At 40.6% G+C, this 25,660-nt stretch overlaps 1 protein-coding gene across 1 annotated transcript in view; it reads left to right on the top strand.

Moving 5' to 3' along the window:
* Positions 1 to 25,660, top strand: part of L3MBTL4 (L3MBTL histone methyl-lysine binding protein 4) — a 397,494-nt gene that overhangs the window by 208,721 nt on the left and 163,113 nt on the right. Inside the window, exon 13 of the mRNA XM_034995942.1 lies at positions 15,400 to 15,502. Within this exon, the coding sequence (XP_034851833.1) occupies positions 15,400 to 15,502 (103 nt within the window). The remainder of the gene's footprint in view (positions 1 to 15,399; positions 15,503 to 25,660) is intronic.

Below are 25,660 nucleotides of genomic sequence, written 5' to 3'. Positions count from 1 at the left end.
AAACACTCTTTTAGAAATCAGACGGAATAAAGAATTTGATTTCATGGAGATGCTTTGTTAATGTTTTAAGGTAGGAATAAAAATAATAGCATAAAAATATGATAAACCCCAATGCCTCTAATTAGGTAGCTATAGTTGGAGACGAAAAAGAACCTTTTTTTTTTTTTTTAACAAGTGAGGTGTGGATGTGCCACTTGGTAACTAATAGACTTTTCTCACCAGGGTACATGTGAAGTATTTTTTCTGCAGTGACAAAAAATCGACACACAATGACAAGTGCTGGTGGGGATGTGGAGTGATGGGGCAGACCACTCAGCCCTCCGCGGTGGGGACACACAGTGCAGGTGCCCATCCCATTGGACAAAGCTGGCCTCACCATTTGTGCCAGGAATACGGTCCATCACAAACTTGAGGGGAACAGAGCTGCTCTCAGCATGGATATAAAAACAAGTAGCTGCAGAACAGGAGTTGATTCATATTCTCAAGAAGTCTAAGCAAACCTCAAAAAAGTGCTTTGTCCTTGGGGGCCACCAGAGCTGTGGCTGTAGAACATAAACCTGACAGAATCCTCCCAGCTCATCATGCCCCAGCCTGCCATGCACAGGTGTAGATGCAGTGGTTTGCAGGGCCTATTAGGGACAGAGGTGCGTGTCTGGCCATGGTCAGAATGTGCTTCGTGGCTTGCTCGAACCCTACAGAGTGTCCCTTTATGATTGTATAAGTCTCCTCTCCCCATCACCCACACTTAGACAGGAAGGTGGTTAGCCCAGCGGCTGGATAGGCCTATTGAAGGGCTGAGTCTGGGTGTCCGGAAGGGGACAGCATCCTCTGTTTGCAGCATTTGCAGTGTTGCATGAAGCATGGTGGTCTTCGAAGAGGGTGGCAAAAAGTAAAAATAGATTACACTGCAGCACAGCCGTGTACCCACAATAACTGCATGTCATTCATGATGATCAGCAGCTCACAGGGTGTGCAGCTGTTTCTAGGGAAAATGCTGAGCCTTACTTTTACATTAGGAGGAATCCCTGTCGGGCCTAGGAGGAATCTGAGGAATCTGCCAGGTTGATGCCTCAAGACACTCCCCAAGTCGTGTGGTCCCAGCGGTTTGCTTCAGTCCCCAAATCTCTATGTGACTTTGTATCTTGATGCCAGGCTCTTGTTGCCCTACCAGTGCTCTCAAAGACCCTGTGCCTCCTTACTGAGGCATAGAAGAACGTCTGGGTCCCACACAGGGTGTGTCAAAGCAGAAATATGGCCCTTAGCTCATTAACTTGGCCACCAGCCACTGCTGTGTCATTACCTTCTGCCATATGGGATATTATCCTAGAGATGTAGAGCCACCCCCTTTGTATACCAAAGGAAGCAAATAGCCGGTTCTTGCTCTAGCCTCACATTGGGTCTTCCCATTCATAAGTAAATGCCCACTCCAGCGCTAGCTTGAAGACAGGGGCAGGGGGTGGATAGGGGTGGGGGTGAGAACAGAGGAGGAAAAGCAAGAAGAAAGAATGTGAGTACACACACCTCTGACCTCCTAGTCTTCTTTTCACTTCTCATCCACTCCACTCACTCCTTTCTTTCAATTTCTGGAACACAAAGTCTTTCCACTCCAGGGCCTTTGCATATGCTGTTGTTTCTGTCCAGAATGGTCTGTCTGCTCTTCTAATAGATGACATTTTTATACTTTTTAGAATTCATCTCAGATGGTCCCTTAGGAGAAAGGCCTTCCCTGGCCACATTATCCAAAGATTGACCACCACTGTTTTCCATTTCATCACTTCCTCTTCTCCATAGTGCATACCATAATGTGTAGTTATTTTAATAGTCTGTTTCCTTGCTTTTTGTCAGTACTATAAGCTTCACGAGTGGAGGGATGAAGAATGTTGTGTCTTTCAGCATTTCTCCAGTGTCTGGATTCTAATAAATATTTATCTGTTTATTTCTCTAAGAGTTGGTTCATCACTTATGCCAAAGCATGCATCTCTAGAGGCCACCTTGGGTTCTCACCTGCAACCTTTATGGAGTGAATTCTTGAGTAGTAGCTGTGCAATTAGTTCAGGCAGGCCTAGTAGCAGAGATACAGGCCAAAATACTCCCACTACCAACAAAGAGAATTTTCATGAATAGGAAGTAGACAGGCAGAAAAAGAAGATTTCCTAGCTGGCTTCCATGACTAAATCGTTTTGTCATTGTTCTTTCTTTAGCTTCTGTTTGATTTATATTTGGAAGTAATTATGATGCTTGATTACAAAGTAAATTAAACATAGCATTATTATGAGGTTAAATTGTATATTAATAGAATAGTATTACAAACTACAATAATAATAGCTATAACCTTTATTATAATTTATATTAAAGACATTGTAAACAATGCTAATTTATTTAACTGTTAAGCATAAACAAGCATAATAGAACATAACTTGATAAAGGAGATAGCTCATTTTCCTTTTGGTTCATTACACAGCAGATGTATAAATATAACAGAATGACTTGTAAATATACCAAATGGCCTGATATGTTGTTTATCCTATTAAGTGAGATAAAATTCTGAAATTTGCAGTGGGAACTGAATGATTAATAAAGCCCCCTTTGATGACATTTGGGACCCTGTGGAACTAGACAAGTTTTATTCTGTTGGAGGTGGAAAATCACTTAGATTATAGAATAAGACTTAATGCAGTTATAGTCCAGATCTGGAATGATAAGTATGATGATAGATAGATGTCCTTCTGAGAAAAAAAAGGAAGATTAACTTAGCCAGGTAACAGCACATTTTCAATTTCAGTCTATTTTAAGGAGAATTTTATAAGGAGAGTTTAGTTCTTCCAAAATCCAGCGAGCAAGTAATCAGCAGTTTTAAGAGTCCCTAAGTACTCATTGACTTAATAGACAATTACAGCATATTGTGTTTAAAAAAAAGTTAGCTATTTTAGAAGTCCCTAATTACAGATTTACATGATAGACTTATCAAGGAAAAATAATACATTTCAAAATGTACTTACAGTCTTAATGATATTACCTGTTTTAAGTGTTCCTTGTTGAAGTGCTTATCCTGTGTGCTCTACCGTCTGGAGGTGTGAGGGCAGAATTCATGTACTGTGTTCTTAAACTTGATGTTTGGGTGCCTAATGTTAGCACAGAATAGTTTTGCAGATTATTTTCTCATCATGGCTAGATGACTTCATTTGCTATTGTTCACAGCTATTGAAATGAAATGTGACAGGGTGGTCTTAGTGGTCCCATTACAGACATTGGTAGATTATCTCTCATCAAAGCACCACTCTGTTCAAAGTTATGGATACTACAAATACACACTAACTTCTAAAAGTCCTGGAATAGCTCACTGGTTTGACAGTAAAGCCCCCTATCCCAGTGTGTGGGTCCTCTCCCAATGTTAGGGTCCTATCCCAGTGTGTGGGTCCTCTCCCAATGTTAGGGTCCTATCCCAGTGTGTGGGTCCTATCCAAGCATGTGGGTCCTACCCCAGTGTTTGGGTCCTATCCCAGTGTGTGGGTCCTATCTGGCCGTAGATTTGTGGATGTCAGCACACAGGTGTCCAGGGGAGACCCTGGATTGGGCAGCAGACCTTTCAGGATTTCTCAGAAAGGTTTTAACCCTATCCAGGAGACTGTAATGTCTTTCAAGGAACGGGATGAGATGCGATTGTTGCACCCCTGCCTCTACGTTGCCCTACAGGTCTGGAGAATGGAAACCTTGAGTGATCAACAGGCTGGCTGAGAATATTGCCTGAGGAAGGGTTTCCCATCTTACAGGGTAATGTCGGTGTTGTCACTGAATAAAGATTTTTTTTTGGCGTCTCAACTGTACCGAGCACTGTGCCAGGGTTGGAAGGTCCTGTGGGACGTGGTTTTGCACTGGTGACCACGGTGGGTGGTGCGGCTGGGAAGGGGAGATGGACCATGAACAGGCACCTGGGGTGGGGGAGTGGGGGCAGGTCCAACAGGAGCTGTCGCAGGGTGGTTCTGCTGCTGCAGGCAACAGTTTCAGTGTGAAGACATTGGAATTCCTCCTCTGAAGATGCTAGTCACACCAAGGTCATCGTTTGAACTTGGGGGTCAGAGTGGGGATGGGGAGCCACGTGTGAGGGCAACTCCGGGTGTTGGTTTACAGACAAGCTTAGTGGGAGTAGCATCTTGAAGATGTCTTGTTCCCTTTCTTTCATGGCCTTAGAAAGACTGGCAAATACCTGTCCATTTTATTTTCTAAGTAAATCTATCCTTAAATGACCCATTGGAATGAAAATAGAATCACCTATTTTTTAATATAAAATAAGTATTATATATTTGCATTATGAAGGAAGCTGTATAGAGATTATGGTTTGTTTTTTCATTTCACTCTGTTTGATTTATATTTGGAAGTAATTATGATGCTTGATTACAAAGTAAATTAAACATAGCATTATGTTTAATAATTTAAAATAATTTAAAATAATTTAAAATTTTAAAATTTAATTAATAATAAATTAAATTATTTAATAAATTAAATAAATTTAATTAATAAATTTAAAAATTTAATAATTTAAAATAACCAAGAATCATGAAGTTGAAAAGGTACACAAACCTAAAATTCAGTGAATAATGAGAGAGCCTTTGGCTTATATTTTATTTTGTATGTATGCTTTGATACTCATTTTAAACCAGATAGTAAAAGAATATTTTTTCTTGGCAAAGCAATAAATTTTAACTTCAGCATATACGAATATCATAATTATAAGAGATGTCAAAGACACTCCACGGGTCTTTGGGCTAACAACTCTCTGCGCTGGTGCATCCAGCCGTGGCGACCATGGATCTTTCCTTGCGTGACCTGCTCTTGGAAGGACTGACTGCCAACACAATGTCAGAGCTACTCTGACCAGCCAGTAGCCTCTTCCTATTATATATGACATGACCACTAGCCTGTGTTCTGTTGCACCTTACCTGCCCTAGAATGTTCTTTAGAATGCTCCTAATTTTACTTGCATCATTCCTTCACAAAAATTTTCTATGCGTAATGTTTCTATAATCACCAAATAGTTGAAAGCCAATAAGGGTGAGGACACAACTGCTGATAGCATACCACTGTGATTTTGTTACAGACCCTCTCCTTCAAGACATTATTCCCTTCAAATAATCCTACACTCTTTATTGCTGCTTTGCTTGACTCTTTTTCTGAACATTAAAAGCCTTTATGTCCTAAGGAATGGCAGAGCAGAGGGAAAGAAGTGACTGTGGAAGTTTATATTCTTTAATGTGTAGTTCGTGTTTTTTACAGTGACGAGAACATCCTCCCATCATTTGCTTTGAAGTCATCACTCTCTTCTTCATATGAATGGACCTGTTTTGTGACAGAGGTCATTAGGAGCCGACTCTTTTTATGTAATACCTGCTCACGAATTGCATACAGTGCCAGGCAGTCAGGGAAAACTCAGCAACACGGTGGAGTCTCCCATCTGATTCTAGGGTTAGCATCTACATTCCACAAGTAAAGGCAAAAAGTGTATGTAGTCACAGTTACTGAAAAGTGCGTCTCACTCAGCCCAGCACAGTGAGTTATTCCTCCCTCACTGAACTAGACAGTTGGCATGTATTGAGCAGAAGGCGAAGTGATTGGCCTGAGTTCAGGGTCATGCTGTCTGAAGACCACCTGGCATTTTAAAATACCTGGATCACTGTCCGCTCAGGAAACTGCTCCCATTGTGAAGAGCGTGTGAAGATCAGGAGGAGTGGTGGTCTCTGACTCGCCTTGCATGCTCCTGCCATATCCATTGCTGAGTAGCATGGTGGGATCACCCAGACTTCATTCTGTTCATTCCAGATATTTGACTAACATGTGCATGGTTACCCTCGCTTTTGCTTAAAACTAGGAGTAGTTGATTAAGAAAGTCTGTATCTATAAACCCATAAAAGTTTTGAGTACAGCAGTTGCATATCGAGCAGTATAGCAGAGTGAAAAGAGCACAGATCTGCAAGTTAAGAAGCTTGAATTCTTGTCCTGACCGCCATAATATGATTTATGATCTGGCACAAATATTTTGACCTCCCAAACTATTATTTCCTTATTTGCAAAAATTGGAGTGGTCTAGGTCAGTCGTTCCCAACCCAATAGGCAATACCTAAATAAGATTCACAAGCTTACCCCTGGAATTCAGAATTTTGGGGGACCTGAAACTTTATATGTCCAAATATCTCTGAGTCCTTTCCAGCTTCTCCTGATCCTGCTGTGTCCGTGGTCTCTGGACTTGCAGAGCCTCCTATATTATTGTCCTGCTGCTTTCGACTGGACTCAAAGGGCAGGTACCATGGACCTTACACAGCCATAAGCAGGTTAGCATTTCATGGTCAGACCGTATGATGGGAGCTGTCTCCCCTTCTCTGAATGGAGCGTCTTTGTATCTATGATGGAAGTGGATGTTGTTATTTGCTGTTTTGATCGGGCAGCACATAGGGGGTGTGGTCTCTTGCATCTTTTGCGAGGAGCTCCCTCTGGGAGTGTTACTGCCTAACACATCACAGGCAGTAAGCGCTCATCTTCTCCCTCAAGCCTATAATCCAAACTAACTCAAAGCTCCCAGTGAATAAACTAGTACACAAGTCTTGCAGGGAAGATGAGCTCCTTCCATTTCATCCAGGCATGTATTATAGACATAAGGGTGGAGGGTTTCCTTCCTATTAAAACATGGCAATTCTGCGAAGACTATTCACAAGTTATTCAATGTAGGGATGTCATTAATTGTAGAGTTAGGTTTAGAGTAGAAGCCACAGTTAATTATATACATATAAACAAGCTTCCCAAACAACTCTCAACATGTTTTATTAAGAATAGCCAAAGTGCTAATTTTAGGAGGGGTTAGGAATGCCTAGTTCTTTTTTTTTTTTTTTTTTTTTTTAAGATTTTATTTATTTATTTGAGAGAGAGCAAGAGAATGAGTGAGAGAATATAAGCAGGGGGAGTGGCAGGCAGAGGGAGAAGCAGACCCCAGCTAAGCAGGGAGCCCAACGTGGGACTCAGTCCCAGGATCCCGGGATCATGACCCGAGCCGAAGGCAGCCGCTTAACCGACTGAGCCACCCAGGTGCCCCAGGAATGCCTAGTTCTACTTTAGATGTAATTTGCAGGTTATTGGAAAGATGTTGTCATTACCCCTCTTTGGAATCGTGTTATAGAGTGTTTACTTCTTCTAAATAATTTCTTCTTTTGGTAAAAGGGGAAAAAAGCAGTTAAAGGATTGGAGAAGCTCCAAAACATTGATACAGTTTTAGGCCAGTTTCGTATCTCCCTTCACATGAATAATAAAAGTCCTAGGAGTAAGGAAGGTATTGTTACCACCTTTCTGGATTCTATTTAGTGTCATGTTGCATGAGGCAAAATAGAGGGAGGAAGGAGGGGAAGAGAGGAGACAGAGAAAGCTCCAGGTGGGAGAGGGGAGAGAATTAGAAATAGAAGTATAGAGAGTGAGGAGAGAAGAGGGGGATTGCAGCATTTTCACTTTGATTAGATGGGAGTAACTCATTTACATAAACCAAATACCAAATTAGTCTTTTTTTTTTTTTAAGCTGATTTCATATAAAAGACAAACTAGGGGAGATTCAGCACAAAAGAAAGTAGTTTTAGTTTTTATAGTAACTTTTTTAAAAGATTTTTATTTATTTGAGAGAGAGCACAAGCTGGGGGCTGCTGGGGGGGGCAGAGGGAGAGGGAGAAGCAGAATCTCTCTGAATAGGGAGTCTGACACAGGGCTGGATCCGAGGACCCAGGGATCATGACTTGAGCCGAAGGCAGACCCTTAAGTGGCTGAGTCACCCAGATGCCCCAGTTTTTATAATAGCTTTGAGAGAACTTGTGTAAAAGTTAAGATCTAACAAATGCATCTACTTTTATGTCTTTCTTAAAAGTAATGAAAACAATGATACAGGACAGTCTAGTAAAGTAGTTTTGTCTGACTTGCTGTTAGACGCCATATTGCCCTCTATCCCCCCCCTCCACCCCCCAGTATGGTTATCAGTTAGAGGCAAGTTTAATTCAATTTAGTTCAGTTACATGTAAACCAGGTATTTCATGTGTGCCAATAATGCCTCAAGTTTTTTCTACTCTTAAAATTTTGTGCTTCTGTGTTATCTATGTGGACCTCTCTTAGTTTTTCCCTTCCATAAATCAAGAGTGTTGTTTTTCTGAATTTTTGAAAGGTTAAAAACTGGGTTACAAAACAGGTTGGCATTTTATGAAGGCCTCTGGTATTTGGTAATAAGAGAAGAGCCTAGTTTTGTGTAAATAGTTGGATACAAATTGATGCCCCAATCCTGTACCCATACTTAAGCATGAGATCCAATTTTTCTGGGATCCTCTTGTTATTAACCAGATACCCACCATATTATTCTCTTAATTAAAGCTCCACATGTGATAAGTACATTTTATATTTGCTAAGAAAATCTTTGCCCACTGTTTGCTGTCTCCTTTTAAATACTGAGCAGAGCCTAGTAGAACATGTTTCACTTTTTACCATAACTGCTCAGTGGGAAGCTCTGTGGGATCTGTGGAAGGGGCTTTCAGAAAGCTGTCCATTGTTGCTGAACTCTTCTCACCATGGGATGGTCGTGGTGCTCATTTCTGTGATGGAATAAGTATCATTATTGTAGCTACTGGTCTCCAGGGCTCTGGCACATTTGTAGATGGGGTCCTGCATCAGGTGGATGGTTAGTTTGCCTTCCTTTATAGATATTACCACGACTATGTTTTAAAGGTTTTTCTAGATCATCAGGTTAGACAAAACAGTCACATTTGTAGGAACCTTTTCTTACTCTTTTGTTGCATTTCCATTTCACAAAATTATTACTCTATTTTACTTACATATCATGAAATCTGACAGCCTGAAACTTGGGACAAGCAACCATGGTGTTTGGTTACATTAGTTTCTTCGTCTGTTTGAGAAACCCATTATTACAGCACAACGGGTATTTATTGTCCCTAATTTCATTAGGAGATGAAGAATAAGTATGATTAATCTATAATTTCAGTTTGAAAGGTATGCTTATTACTTGCATTCTCTAGTATTCAAAGGTAATTATTTCATTAAATCTTAACAACTATAATATAAATTTCCTGGGGGCGGCGTAGGAGAAAAAAACAACAACAACAGGATACTGCCCTAAAAGTTTCCCATCTAAAATAAAGATCATAAAATCTTAATTGTATGAAATGAGAATGTGTGCATATTTGAATAGTTTATTTATTTCTTTTTAGTTCCAGATTTAGTTCTGCTGCTTCCCTTGCTCCATTCTTTTTTTTTTTTAATATTTTATTTATTTATTTGAGACAGAGAGAATGAGAGAGAGAGAGAGAGCACATGAGAGGGGGGAGGGTCAGAGGGAGAAGCAGGCTCCCTGCCGAGCAGAGAGCCCGATGCAGGATTCGATCCAGGGACTCCAGGATCATGACCTGAGCCGAAGGCAGTCGCCTAACCAACTGAGCCACCCAGGCGCCCCCTTGCTCCATTCTTAATCTCAGCTGATGATCTTGGGGCCCATTTTGCTGAGAAAACTAGTGCTCTGGGTGGAAAACTTGACCATCTTAGCACCCAGGTCTGTCTCTTTTTTCTCTTCCACTCTCCCTTAACTTGAGTCAGGCTTGTTGGCATCCAGTCACCAGAAATGGTCCTGGTCCAGTCCTATCAGCTCCACACTGTACACCCACAGCTGGGGAACAGGTCCACTTCCTCAGCATGTGGTCACAGCCCCTGACTTGTTTCCTGGTGTGCCGTCTGCATGTCCTTGTCCGGAGGACGCGTTTCTCTGCCCAGCTGCACCTTCTCCGTCCCTGCCTCACGCTCTTTTAGCCTCTCCCTACTCTGTTTCCCAGAGCTCAGTCCTCAGGCCACTTCTCTCCTTGGCTGACACTAACTCACCATGGAATCTTACCTAGGCCATGGCCTTGAGCACCAGGAGTAGACGCCATGGTTGCAGGGTACCTCTAGCCCCAGCCACAAGACACAACCTGCCCCAGGCCCTTGCCCTGTGTGCTCCTTAAAGAACAGGCTCAGTGAGTGTGTTCTTACTCATTCATCAGCCCTCTCTATTCTCCAGTGCCCCCACCTAACCCAGAATGTCACTTTGGCCCATGGGATCTCATCTCTTGCCCCCTTGCCTTTGTCTGCTCAGCTCCAGCCACACGTGTGGGCCTTCCTGCTATTGTCCCGGGAAGTGTGCTTTCACTCCGTGTAGGATCCTGCTCACATGTCAGGACTTCTTCCCTGATTACTGGCCTTAAGAGCATCGCCACTTCTGCCCATCATTTTCTGTGTCTTCCTAGCACCATCACTATCTGACATTCCATTTTGTTTCTCATTTGAGTGTTTATTCTGTCTTTGGCACCAGAACATAAGCTCCGGGCGGACAGGTCTTTGTGTTTGGTCTGCTGCCATATCCTTGGCACCTGAAATCCTGTCTGGCACATAGCAGGCACTCAGTACCTCTTTAAATGAGTAAATAACTCTCAGTGGCTATTCAAAAAAACTATTATTTAAAGAATAGTATTAAGAAAATAAGAAGAGTTAAAGTATCTTAACTTGTCTGTTATCAGTATCAGATTTAAATCTGTTCTACTTTTCTGTGTATCCTCCAGCGGATATTACCACCTGATGCTAAAGTCATTTCTCTGTAAAACACTTATTAAATGAATCAGGTTGAACTGAAAACTTTTTCAGCAGTGGGTAACTAGCTAGGAAAACTGCTGCCTGATCCTCGTGCCCTGATGCAGGCCCACATCAATGTGGAGCTCACATATGTATGTAACGGAACAGAGCATCTGCATTTGCTTCAGTGTCATTGTCATTCTGCTCCTGGTCACCTCTAGACCCAATAAAATAACAGTTCAGAGAGGGGGCTGCTTCCTACTTAGAAGGAGGGTGGTGAACTCAGCCTCTAACCCACACTGAGTGGGGCAATAAGCCTTTTCACTCACATCACTGGTGGTTGCCAGTTTGGGCCATTTTGAAATAAAGGCCAGTTCCCTTTCTCATTTTCTAGAGATGGGTACAAGCTCTTTAGTGTATTGATTTTTCCCTTAATAACTTACATCTTCTTTACGTGACAAATAGGTCTAATGCTCACATGCAATTCTAGTTTTTGTCTTAGAACAATTACTTGATTTCACAAAAGGAAAAACAAAATAAAATTGCTGTTTTCTTGTATGGCCTTTTCAGCTGCAAGTAACACAAAAATCTGTTGACAGTGGTTTAATCAAAGGGAGGGTTATTTGTCCTGTGTGACAGACACTGATGTGGTAGGTCCACCCTGGCATGTCCTGCGTCCAGGCCCATTTTCCTTTATCCTCTGCCTTCTTTAACCCTTCTGCTTTTGTCTTTGTACTTGTCACCCCCTGAGCCCTTAGGTCTGCATCCCATGAAGGTCGAAGAGGCAGTTCATGGACAAAGCAGCAGGAGTTTTCTCCAAACCTTTCCCCTTCTACTGGGAAAAAAAGTATTTGTTGGCATCCTTATGTTGCCTTTCCCTTAGGTCTTATTGTCCCAGACCGTGTCAAATGACCACATCTGGATGTGAGAGGCTGGCAAAGCCAACATTTTTAGCTAGGCACATTGCTGCCCTGAACCAAGTTAGGGTTCAATCAGCAGGAAAGAGGGAATGGATGTTGGGTGGGCAGCTATGGTGTCCGCCCGGGCTGCTGATGGCAGCCGTGTGATTCCATGTGAATGAGGGTTATTGTATCACATGAGTGTGAAGCATTGTTCCTTACTCAGATAATTTCCAGTCTACAAGGATGGTTTCCATTTCATTTTGCCTTTGCAGGAAGAACTCTGCCATTAGATTGACTCCTGCCTAAGTACAATTTTCATAGAAGACTTGGAATAAATTAGGAGCTATTCATGCTGCTTGATAGTAGCTCATAGTATTCAGAAATAGAAAACCAGAGATTGATTTTAGACAAGCTAAGCTCTGAAATAAAATAAAATGGGGATTAGCTCTCAGCATTGTGGTCAGGATATACCAAATAATGCTTACAGGTGTTACTTGTTGCCTTTATGATTTTTGATTCATTTATAAAACTTATTTATTTGGTGTTTATTAGGAGCCAGCGGCTGCTGTAGTGGGTTCTGGGGCTCCAGTGGCAGGCACGTTAAGTAAGGTCCATATCCTCACTGCAGTGAAGGGAGACAAGAGATCAGCAGATGAACTAGGAAATTAATTTCAGTTAAAGTGGCAAAAAGAAGGCAAGGAAGAGTAAAATGTCCTGAAAAAAAATGATTTCAAGTTGAGAACGTTTTTTTCCTGAGACCTAATTCTCTAAATATCCAAGCTAAGAGGAATATAGTCTTGGTGAAAGTGCAGTTATTTTCTGGGGAAAAAACATTAATTTTTATCATAGGTTCCCTTATCCTAGAGGCAATAATATGAAGGATTGTAGAATTCACAGGTTTCTTTTCCCCAACAGATGGCTGTCTAATTCACCGTTGAGTCAACCCATTAAACTTCATCATACAAAATGTACTAAGGAAAATTGTTAGAGTCCATGCTCTGTTATTGCATATTCTTCTTGACTTCTTCTTTGTTATGACCCTTGCTTGTGGTTCTTAATGTAGTAACTCTTCTCACCATAGTTGAGGTCATACCCCTCTTTACGTATCTAACAAGGAGAGAAATATGACCCCCAACGGGGCTCTGGAGATAAGTATGCATTGATAAATATTTAAAAGATCACTTCAAGCCTTAATTTAATCAAGTGCATTGAAATAGTCCTGAAGAACATATTAAGGAGCCTTCACTGACAGTTCACTGGAATGTTTTCCACACAGAGCGAACCTGGGCTGACTGAAGGGGAGCATTTGTTTGGTGCTTTGTTTACAGGTTTAATATGACAGGCCTTTGTGGCAGTGGTCTTGGCAGCGCATTGTGAGGTGCAGTTTGGAGAAAACTCCATATTCTGTGCCTCTTTACTATAAATCTTCTTATTTACTGACCAACACCAACATAATACTTCTTAAGTAGAGACTTGTTTACAGTTTTTTAACATAGATCCCTTGGATTTGTTTAAAAGTTGTTTCTTTTTTAAGGCTGCTTCCAAAAGCTACCTTTGGATGGGGCAACTCGTTTCTCTCTGTTTATCCCTCAAGGGGTTTTGCAAAATTATGAGAGCATAATAAGTATCTAAGACAGACTTTCTTGTTGCTCGGTAAACAATGAAAATCTATCTGAGGTCTAAATATTTGTTGCAATAGCCTGTAATATTTGTTGTATGTAGGCTTTTGGCTTGTATATAGCCTGTGAGCATCTATAGCTTATGGGTTGTAAATAAAGCTGTAGAAATGGATGACCCAGGAACATGCCTTGAGGTTCTCTGACATATTCAGGTTAACTAGAGGAGGGGAATCTGGCAAAGGATATTACAAGAGAATGCCCATATGTAGCAAGGAAACTGGCAGGGGTGATGTCCCCAAAGCTCGTGGACAATAACAAGTCGAGAAGGGATAGTGATTAATAGCACCAAGGCCGAGAGTGTGATGCATATTCAGCGGCCGCACGTCGGGCTTAATGCATAGAAGGCACCAATGATCTGAGAAGATAGACATGGTTTGAGAAGCGAGATGTGAGGAAACAGAAGTAACTTCTTAAAGATGTTTGGCTGAGAAGGGGAACACAGCGAATGGCTGCTAAAGGGTAATGTGGGTCCCAAAGAGAGTGTTAAGCTTTTGTTTTCTGTTTTGTTTTGTCTTTGTTTCTTTTTGTAATGGGGAAACTGGAGTTTGTTGAAATACTGGTACAAAAGATTCAATAGTCCAGGAGTGACTAGAATATCTGAGAGCCTAAAGACCCTGTAGAGAAGACCCAAAGAGAATGGGTGAGAGCCCGCACTCTGGAGGGGAGCGAGTGCTCCCTCACTGGGATGGAAAGGGAGGAGGGGATGCTGTCCCCCAAAGACAGGCTCCAGTTCTCCCAGTGAAGTGTAGGCAGGCACAGTTGTGAGAGCCAGAGGGTGGAGGCTAGTGGAAGCCTGGGAGTGGGGAGGGGCTCAGTTGACACTGAAGATGGTAGTTTTGGTAACAATGAATCTGCACTATTGTGTAATTTTTTCCAGAAGAACTTAGTCCTGCAAAACACAGACCAGCAGGATGGTGCCACTGACCCATGGCTGGCTCTTCATTTTCTTTCCACAGCCACCTGTCATAGAAGGTCAGCGAGGCAAGGGGGCTTAAGTTATTGGCAACAGAGGGGAACTACTGGTTGGCAGAATCAAAGACAAGGGAAGGGAGTTATGATGGGAGGAGAAGGAGGATGGGAAAGAAGAGAATTTGTGGCCTGGAAACTCCCACGATATTGAAACATCAGCAGCAGCTGGGCTACCTCAGCAAGCAATCTGGAAGGATGCGATTTTGTAGTCAGCTGGCTTGTTTGTTTAGTGCTTTTGGAAGCAGTGTCATTTTGGGTGATGACAAGATCTAAAGGGTTTTCTCTGGAAGGAGAGCAGACTGAGGTAAATCACAGAACAGAGAAAGATGGTTTAACTCCTGAAAACCTTTAGAGATAGATTGCTCTTGGGCTTGACAGAATTTGTCTCTGGCCTGGAGTGGTTATATATAGTACATATTAGTGTCAATATTAGTATTAGTATTAAGTACATATAGCATTAATAATAGTATTAATACAGCGTAAGTGTTACGGTACATAGTATTAGTATAGTGTAGTATGGATCAGGCAGTTCTTTTTTCAGCTAGCTTTGAAAACTACTTGAGTAAGCATGGTAGGGCTATGTTCACCATCTTTGGCATGCCTCATTTAGTAGCTGAATTTCTTCTTTTTTAAGATTTGATTTATTTATTTGAGAGAGAGAGAGAGAGCCCAGTGGTGGAAGGGGCAGAGCGACAGGGAGAAGCAGGCTCCCCGCTAAGCAGGAAGCCCGACTCCGGGCTCCATCCCAGGACCCTGGGATCATGACCTGAGCCGAAGGCAGACCTTTAACTGACTGAGCCACCCAGGCGCTCCTATTAACTGAATTTCTGTCCCGCATTTGGGGGAGCCTTGCTGCAGTTGAGTGGGAGCTTCAAGGGAAACCACAAACCAGACTTCACCCTTTCACATTCTTAGCTCATGGTTATATTGCCTGTGCCAGTATTATTCTCTGAAAGAAATGAGTGAATGTTCTCATATTTTTAAAACGTTTCAATGCCTACATACTTTGCTCTGCCTCAGGTATCAGTTGTGTTAATTTTATCTATTACAGCACTGATGTTTTCTGCTAAATCATGTTCTAAAACATCACAAGTATCCAGTAAGTGTTTTGGTGATGGTTTGTTTTTAATTTGCAAAGTCTTAATGAGTATCATTTACATATTGTAGTCTTTCTAGTTCTTCTTTACTGAGGGTGTTTTCAAGATATGTTGTTTTACTTCCTGAAGGAGCAAATGATGTGAAAATCCTTCCAGGTCAAGCTGTTTGTCCTACTCCAGGGTGCCGAGGAATAGGCCATATCCGTGGTCCACGGTATTCAGGACATCACAGGTAAAATTTTTTCTTGTTTAAATTATTTTAGGGACAAATGGGAACAGTGTGCAGATTAGCAGCTATAGTAGCATCATAAATGACTCTTTGGAGCCAAATGCCTTCCTGCCATACTCCCTTCTCTGTGTTCCTAAGGCCCCTCCTTGACATTTCCTGCTGCCTGCCCACCTCTGCCCTTCCTGGAGCCTTCTTGGACCCTTGAGGCCTTGCCCAGACCTGCATCATTTCCCAGAGCCTCTGCTGTCTGACGCTTTCCTTAACAAGTGCCCAATACATGGGACATGCTCACCACTCTGTGTCCCACCCCAGGCCTGAATTTTCTCCACACAAGTGCTAAGTCCTGCTGTCTTCTAGAGAAATTCCAGAACCTCTTGCCTTTTCCCCCCTGTTGCTTTCACTTTGCCCTTATTTCTTTTTCTCTGTCTCAGTCATTTGGAGATGAGATAATTCTGTGGTAGAATAGAAAGTAATAAGTGTGACGTTATATTGAAGCATATACCCATGTTTTCAATATTTCAGAATAGTATAGTGCTTTAAGAAAAAGTAAGTACAAATAAATCTGTATAAGTCCCTACTGCTTTTTCTGTTCCCATCAATTGGTAAAGTAACGTATAGATGAATTATTCATATTGGTACTCTAGTTACAGAATATGTAAACTAAAAAAAATTATTCAAATACACAAATACATAAAACAAATATCAAAGATAAGTATAAAGAGAAAAGAATAAGTTATGTAAAGTGTGAAGCAAGAAAATATTTGTTTGAACAAAAGAGATCCAAATGGAAGTCCTTGCTTTACCAGGTGGTTGCAATCCTGGAAATCCGTGCTGAAAACAGTTCTAAATTAACCAAAGCAAATGTTACTGTAAGAAATAATGGTAAACACTCCCAAATAGCATAAATGAATATGTTATGTGTGTAAATATAACATTAACACTTAAAAGAAAAGGATATCATATAGAATCCATAAAAAAGAAATAAAGATGTGCAGATATCTTGGGTACTTGGGCAAGGACTCATGGACTAGGAGAGTGGGGCCAGACTCGCTGGAGACATTGTGGTATTGTGTGGGGGAAGAAGGAAAAGAGAGTAAAGGACATAAAGTGGGAGGAAAGGTGGGTGATCACACCATTTGGGAGGGGGCTCTATATTAAGTGAGGACCCTGTTGGAATAGATAGAGCCACTTTTCAGACATCCCAAGGAGTATATGGCTATGAAGAATCTTCCTCAGGCTTTTCTTGTGTGTTTCTTTTTGTTCTAAATATAGAGCTGCAAACCCCAATATGATTAGTCACTAGTCATATATGTCTGTTTAAATTAAAATTAATCAAAATTAAACAAAATTAAATCTTCAGTTCCTCAGTCACATGTAGCCATGTGTGCCCAGTGGCCACCATACTGGATGGCACAGAAAGTTCTGTAAGATAGCCCTGAGAGTGTTTACCCTGTTCTGCCTTCTCACAGTAGATTTTTGAGTGGCAGGTATTTCTAGATGAAAAGTGAGCTCTTCCATCAAGACTTGGGTCATTACCCTGAAAGTTAGCAAGACACTAACGTTGTGGTTGGTCTGGAGTTCACCCCCGTGAGGCACTGGGGCTGAAGTAACAAATATCACCCTGGACAGGTCCTTAAGGTTGCCAGCTAGCTCAGTCAGGGTCTCTTCCACTTCATTACAGCAGGCTTGCCTCCTGTTCCTACATGTGGCTCACTTGCCTCTCCCTGCTTGGATTCAGAAAACATTGTGAACAGAGCCACAATGGGTGGGTGTGCCCCACTTTGTTCCAGCAGCTTCCCGGAACTTTTCTCATTCAGTATGGCACAGACAGATCCAATTGTTGTTCTTATTTGTAGTATCTAATTAGAGACTGTCAACATGATTTCCTCCATCCACCAAGTAGCTTTTAAAGGTGAGCCTCAGAACTTCTGAATGTGGAAGTAGAGTTTAAAGAAAGGCATTCTGTGAAGCTTACGAGAAAAATGAAATACTGCACATTTGTGATAGTGAGACATTTTTAGAGAACATTCTTAGAGAACTAGAAGGCACAAGGCTTTCTTGCTCCAGACGTCACAATTCAGAGGGCTGCTTGGGGCAACGCCTTCGTGACTAGGTCTTGGCTCTCCTCCCGCCTTAGACCTTGTTGTGATAGAGCAGAGCTCCTGTAAATAAAAGTCTTCAAAAACTTAATGATTCCATTATCTCAGAAAACAAACAAACAAACAATGACTACCCGTGATGAGCTTCTCTCTAGAATGGAAAAGACAAAAAAATTAGACAACTGGATGGTTCTTGAACTGCACTTAGAACTTATAAGGCATTAAACTATCACACAAATAAATTCTGACTTACCTATGAAAAGAGCTTTTATTATATTTAATACTATTTTATATTCATGGAATGAGGACAAGCTCTTGGTGGGGTTAGTGTTGATTGTAAAGCAGTTATGGAGGGTGGAGATCATGGGCAATATAAGGTTAGCTCCAGTAGGCACGGGGCATCTCTCTCTCTTGCTTTAATCATTTTCAGTGACCGGTCTTGTCTTTATCAAGTTTAGCTTTGAGGTGCTAGAGTTACTCATTGACTGACTCTATCCATTTTTAGTTAATACACTTGATTTTTTTTTAAACCACGAATTCTTGTTTTCACTTCTCTATAGGTTATCACATTCTGAATATCATTTACTAAGTTAGTCAATGTACTAATGTAACTTTGAGTATAACTTAAGAATTTGCTTAAATTCTCTTGGAACTAATCGGGCAAGAACTGTTATGATAAATCATTCATATTCTCTGGGGTTTGTTTTCATGTATTTCAATTACTGCAGTCTTAATTTTACATAGTTCTATAAGATGAAAAATATCATTCTTCAGTATGTGTCTTTGGTGGTATCTGTTGAGAATATTACACACACACACACACACACACACACCCCTAACTACAGCTACTAGGAATTTGCCCTAACACACCCAAAGTTGTCATTGTACATTTTCCTTCTTATTTGTCAATGAGATGGTAAGCAGGAGATTAGAATTTTAAAATGCTGCATTCTCCCAGAGTCCTAGATGGGTTGTTACAATCATCTCTATCTTGAGTTTCCTGAAGCATGTGAGTTAGACTTGCATATTCTAAAATGAAAGTATTTTTTTTTCTCTTGTCATAAATATGTACCTTTACCAAGGAGTCATCATTCTACAAAATGCTTTTTGCAGTTTCTAGTCCAGAGGAGTTTTAGGCAAATATTTTTATGTTTAAAAAAAGAAGAAAATAATAAAACTAGAACCCCCTCCAGTTTCACGAAGGCCTGTATAAAACAGCTCAGTTGACCTCTGCTTCCAAAGCCTTGGGGAACGCTTGGAAGTATAGGAAGTGATTTTCACTGCTCTTCTGTAAAATACTCCTAGGCAGCAAAGTGCTTGCAAGGAGTGAGTCTTGTTTTTACCATTTTATGTCAGAATTTCTGATTCTGATCTTAAAGACTTGGTGTTTTGAAAGGAAGTAAACAATGTTCTTAAAATAAGTTGTCAGTGTCTTGTTTCATACAGCTGACAAGGAGAGCTGTGACATCAGGACATAGCTGACGACATCTGAAAATAATAGATCACTTTGAGAGATCAGGTGGACCTCTTGGTACCCTTTTTAGATGGATTTCAGACAGGTTTACTTTAGTTTTCATTAAAATAGTCAAGGGGTTAACAGTAATATTCAAAGCTGTTGGGACTTCATGTAAAATCTGCATAAACCATTATTTGAGAAAAATTGCATCAGTTCTTATCTGTATGAAAATAGGATTTTTGGCACACAATTATCACACAATTTACATGTTATTTGAATGAATTTACATAGTGAGTAAAATGAAGTAGGTGTGTTTGTTAACATAGAAGTATTTAAAGATGGCAATATTGGGACTACAAGATATAAACAATTTAAGCCAGGGTCCTGTATTAGACAGGAATTTGTTTTTTCTAACTGAGTAGAACATAGACTTGGAAAGACTTGATCCACATCTGTGTCATAAAACATACAAAGGTGGGACGGCTGTGTGGCTCAGTCGGTTAAGAGTCTGCCTTCGGCTCAGGTCATGATCCCAGGGTCCTGGGATCAAGTCCCACAGCGGGCTCCCTGCTCAGTGGGGAGCCTGCTTCTCTCTCTGCCCCTCACCCCTCTGCTCGTGCTCTCTCTTAAATAAGTAAATAAAATCTTTAAAAACTATACAAAGGTAATTTATTTAGGAGCTAATAATTACATTCTTTACACAAAGAGCCAGGTATTGTTACAAGGTAGGGACCTCTTGCCCCAGTGTTCCCAGGTGGGATACAGGACACGCATTGCTGGTGTCACACCATCAAGAATACAAATTAAAACAAAGAAACAAGAAAACACACAAAGAGAAAAGGGACATCTGCTGCTCAGAAGTAAGGATGTCCAATAAATCTAAGACATTTTGGGTGCAGTTCATGGAAACTTATGGCACAACTCAGCCTCTATTCATGATTTTTTAATCGATTTGCCAGTGTGGTGTGTGTGTGAATGTGTGTGTATATGTGGTGTGTGCATATGTATGTATGGTGTGTGTGGGTGCAGTAGGTACATGTGTGGGGTATGTTGGGATTGTGTGTGTGGGCAGGTGTGCTGGGGTATGTATGTGTGGTGTGTGTGGTGCGTATGTGGTGTGCAGTTGGGGCTGGTGGAGCTCCTCCAGCTCTTGACCTCATAGACCTATCTCCTGGCATTTTTGTCTTCAAGGAGAGCATTGCTGTGCTGTCTTCCTGCCTCTTGGGTGTGTTTTGAGGGAGCACTCCCTGGTTGCGCTGTGGCAGTACGGCCTCTGTGCACAAACCCCTGCGTCCCCTCTGATCCCTCCCGGCACTGCCAGCCAGGCTTGGACTCCTTTGGCAGAGCCATTCCCCTCCAAAGCCTCTCTCAGCTGCAGTCCATTCATCAGTGCCCCACACGTGGTGACCTTCCCCAGCCCCTCGCCCTTGCCCTCCGTCCAGGGTGAACCGGTGTCTCCTTCACCTGCCTCCTGGGATTCCCTTTGCCTTCTTTCTGCCACGTGCTTGATTTCCTGGCTTTCAAGTCTTGTCCCTGGTTTATTTTCTCCTAGCTTTTTGGGGTAGGATTTGTGGGAGGTAGTTTTTTGGGTTTTTAAATTTTTTTATTTTATTTATTTATTTATTTATTTATTTATTTATTTATTTTAAAGATTTTATTTATTTATTCATGAGAGACAGAGAGAGCAAGAGAGAGAGGCAGAGGGAGAAGCAGGCTCCCAAGGAGCAGGGAGCCCGATGCAGGACTCAATCCCAGGACCCTGGGATCATGACCTGAGCTGAAGGCAGACGCTTAACCATCTGAGCCACCCAGGCGCCCTGTTTTTTTTTTAATATCAAAAATATCTTTTATCTCTCCTCAACCATAGCCGTTGACTTGTGGATAGAATTCTAGTTGGAAACCTTTTTCTTCAGAGTATTGAAGGCATTGCTCCATTTTCCCTCTGCATACCAGAAGTCAGCTGGCATTCAAATTTCACTTTGGGAAAGGATTGGTCTTCCTCTTCCTCCACCCCACCCTCTGCAGGAATCTCAGGCCCTGGACATTTTCAGGACCTTCTCTTTATCACTGGTATTCTGAAAGGAGTTTTCATTCCTAGGTTCAATCTGCAAACTCATGTCTTTTGTTTCTGAGAAATGGTCCTATGGTGTTTCTTGGGTAATAACCCTCTTTTCTGTGTGCTCTCATGTTCTCCCCCAGCTTTGACTTCCCTGTCTTTTGTTCTTTTCTATGGACTGTTTCCTCAACCTTGACTTACAGTCCTTTCATTGAAATTTTTAATTGTACTGTGATTTTTTTTCAGTTTCTCAGAACTCATCCTTATTCTCCGATTAGTTTTTGTTTTTTTTTTATTCCATCTTGTTCTTATTTTTTGGATTGTGTGTCTTTTTTTTTTTTTTTTACTCTCTGACAGCATTTGAGGCTGTTGTTTTCCTGCTCCCTGCATCCCTTTTTTTCCAGATACTTGTGTTTTGACTTGGTTTGGGTGAGGTTGGTCGGCTTCTTTCTGTTACATGAAGGATATTTCCGTAAGCCCAGCAGTCCTTCTCCGTGTTCACTCTTGAGAGCAAAGCACCAGAAGGCTGGTATGCAGCTTTGCGTGCATGTGTGGGCCCGTCTGCTGGTGAGTTTCGTGGACTGGTCAGGCAGGCACCCAGCCAAGGCCTAGGAGCCTGTCATCAGCAGTGAGCCTCCTCTTCTGAGTAAGTTCCTTCTAGCAGATATGATGCTTGCAAACGTTTCCTGGGTGCTTCTGTGCTATCGTCTCCCTGCGGATCTTGGCTCTCTCCTTATCTGATGTGGGAAAGACGTTAGGGTCCGAAGCCGATGGCCAGGAAGGAATTCTTGAGACGTCTTTGATGCAAAAAGGTGGTTTTATTGAAGCACGGGGACAAGACCCATGGGTAGAAAGAGCTACACTGGGATCATGAGGAGTGGCCCATTATCTACTTTCAGGTTGGGAGGGGGTTAGGGACAGCGTGTCTCTAAGGACTTTTGGAAGCAAAGTTTCCAGGACCTTGGGGGCGCTAGCTATTGTTGGGAAAAGGTCATTTAGTACTGTCTAATAAAACCTGAGTCATCAGACCCTTCAGATATATATCGGTGGGTCCTATGCTTGGGAAAGGATTGCCAATGTGTATCTTGGGGAGTAGAGATAATGGAAGTTTCTAAAGGAATTTCTATATGTTAAAGTAGACATAGAGGTTCCTGGGGCTGGGGCTAAGATTGTCTTTTGCCCTTAGCAAAGTATTAGTATGGAGGCAGCAGAGTTCCTAGAGGAATGTCACTCTGCCTGTTTTCAAGGACTTATCAATGGGCTGTAGATAGTAAGGAAATTTAATAATTTTTCCCACATCATTATCCATTTTCCAGCTTTGAAAATGTGTTGACTTATCTGCCGTCATTTTTTCTCTTGTGCTTTGTGTTTATGCATTTATACCCTCTCATTCATTTATTTGATTTTTTTTTAGTAATGAGAGGAAGGATTTATTACCAAGAAAAAGGAAAATTCAATTTTCCAGTCTGCCATATTTTTTCTAACTTATTTTTAAAACTTGGTTTACCCCCCAAATAATCATTTAGCTAATAGTATATAATTTTATTTCTCTTTATTTTTGTTTTATCATAATAGCACTTTCTTCTTCATATCCATAGAAAATAAAAGATTATGTAAAATGACTTTTTATTGGCTCTGTAATATTTATGAAGTTATAATGGCTGATTGGAATACTGTGTTCAGAAGGATTCTCAAAGGCATGGTTTTAATTTTATATGCACAGTACTTCTTAATTTATTGTCACCTGCAGTTAAAACTTTATCATGCTAAGAGAGTACCTTTATGACATGTGTTCACATTCATCTGATTCCTTTGTCACTTGGCCTGTCATTTTCTTTGACTTTATGTAACCACATAGTGAAATCAAACTGGGTGGAAATTTAAAAATAAACTTGCAGATGTATTTTTAATTTAATAATAAAAAGAAAAAGAGGATCTGACTTTGGATAACACTCTTAATTCTCAAAATGACATGATTAATTACCCAATTTAGTAAAAGCATTGATAAAGTAATGAAAGATCAGCCTTGGGTCTTTAAATCACTTTTATCCATTACTTAGAATTCTTGAAGGTTAATCTATGTGTCTGATTTTACTCACTGGGAAATAATTGTGTGAGAATTCTGTTTTTTCCCTTTCTTTAGGGAAGAAGATTTCATATGGAATGCTTAATTTTATAGCAACTGAGGCATTGATTTCCAAAGATACAGTGTTCTTTGACATAATCTAAGAATTTTATTAAGTACAAAATTTCAAATTATATGAATTGCCAAGTTTGTAGGAACTGTATCCTTATTATGATAAAGGTAGATGTGACTTTAGTTTATTTCTACCTGAGACCAGTTTATGGCAATTAATGGTAGGCCAAAATGATGATATCTGGTAATTTTAAATCACCTTAAAAACCAAAATCAGGGCGCCTGGGTGGCTCAGTTGGTTAAGCGACTGCCTTCGGCTCAGGTCATGATCCTGGAGTCCCGGAATCGAGTCCCGCATCGGGCTCCCTGCTCGGCGGGGAGCCTGCTTCTCCCTCTGACCCTCCCCCCTCATGTGCTCTCTCTCTCTCTCATTCTCTCTGTCTCAAATAAATAAATAAAATCTTTAAAAAAAAAAAAACCAAAATCAAAGTAAATTATAGACAAAGTCCATTCTTTTTTTTTTTTAAAGAGTTTATTTATTTATTTGAGATAGAGAATGAGACAGAGAGAAAGAGTATGAGGGGGGGAGGGTCAGAGGGAGAAGCAGACTCCCCGCCAAGCAGGGAGCCCGATGCGGGACTCGATTCCGGGACTCCAGGATCATGACCTGAGCCGAAGGCAGTCGCCCAACCAACTGAGCCACCCAGGTGCCCACAAAGTCCATTCTTTTAAGAATTAGAAAGTTTACCATCTATGTTACTTTTGAATTAATACCATTTTATTAAAGAACTAGTCCATGGTCAATAGTAAAATTTTGAGTAATATACAGAGGTATTCAAGAATAAATAAAAAACATTCGTATTCCAACTACAAACTTATATGCCTTAAATCTGTTTCATTTTTCAGGCTTTTTCATATATGTGTATTATTTCCATGAGTAAAATCAGACAGGATATACAACTTCTTCCATTTGTCTTTCAATAAAAGATCAAATAGTTTATCCTTTTGTTAAAAATTTCTCAGATACGTTAATCAGATGTTATTTGGTGCAAAAGTTTTATAACCATTGTGTCTTTGTTTATAATGGATTCTATATTAGTTAGAAATGACTCTTCATCCTTATTTTCCCCTGATCTCCGCATTGTCTCTTATTAATAGTGCCAAGCGAGATTTTTTTTTTTAATTTTGAGAAAATCTTGGTCCATTCTATTATTTTGAGCCTTTCATGTCATGTTCTTTAGGTATTCTTTTTGTGAAAAGCATATAACTGTCTTATAAGTAAAATCCCATCTAAGAGTCTTTTCTTGTTGATAACAAAATTTGACCTATTTGCAGTTATTGTTATAATTACTATATATATTATACATATTCCAACTTTTATGTCATAAGTTTTTGCCTTTGCTTGCTTGCTTGTTTGTTTTTTAGTGATGGTTTTGGGGCGAGGGAAGGGACCTTCCTCCATTCTTTTCTTCCTTTTCCAGAGTATTTTGTTTGATGATAAGTTCTAGTTTAAAAGAAAGGTTTTTAGTTTTTCTAATGGTTATTCTGAACTTTTCCAATGCATTCCTAAAACTGTGTTTATGTAACCATCAAAGTCATAAAACATTAATCTGGCTTTCTTTTGTGAAACTTGAGACACTGAATGCTATTCTTTTTTCCCTAACCCAACATACCCACTTATATTAATTGAACTTGCGATTATATACGATGCTCTTTTCTTTCCAGTTTTAAGCAATAGAGATAAATTCTTGGAAAGAACAGAAGTGGGCAAACAATTTTACAGTCATACTTAAAACAACCATGTACCCTTATTTCTATATATCTTACTGGTTCCAGTGGTATCCTCAGCCTTTACAGTGCAGTTTTTGCATTTTTTAAAAGTTTTTATTTTAATTCCAGTTAGTTAACATACAGTGTTATATTAGTTGCTGGTGTACAATACAGTGATTCAACACTTCCGTACATCACCTGGTGTTCATCACGACAAGTGTACTCCTTAATCCCCTTCACTTATTTGTATTAACATCTTTTATTCCTTGTTCTGGCACAGTTCTTTTCAAGGTTCATTTTAGTTTGTCTGTGGCACCTGCATATTATATTTAAAATCTTTGTGCATCTCACACATGAAATCAGTCTGAGAGGAGATAGATGTCTTAGGCCCAGAACTTTTCCTTCAGAGTTGTCAGCATTGCTTCCTATCACCTTCTGGTTTCTATACCATGTGGGCAAAGTCTAATGCCAGCCCCGCTGATGGTGGCAGAGGTAGTCTGCCCTCCTTTTGTCAACGTTTCCTATAGAATATCTTTATATGTTTACGTATATATGAAATTTAAAATCGCCCTGCATATGTCTAGATACGGTTTTTCCTTTCTTTCTTTCTTTCTTTCTTTCTTTCTTTCTTTCTTTCTTTCTT

The sequence above is a fragment of the Mirounga leonina genome, unplaced genomic scaffold, assembly GCF_011800145.1.
Source record: "Mirounga leonina isolate KUSES-001 unplaced genomic scaffold, KU_Mleo_1.0 Mir_93, whole genome shotgun sequence".
NCBI classification, from domain to species: domain Eukaryota; kingdom Metazoa; phylum Chordata; class Mammalia; order Carnivora; family Phocidae; genus Mirounga; species Mirounga leonina.
The sequence above is the reverse complement of the archived record's forward strand: the minus strand, read 5'-3'. Positions and strand labels throughout refer to the sequence as shown.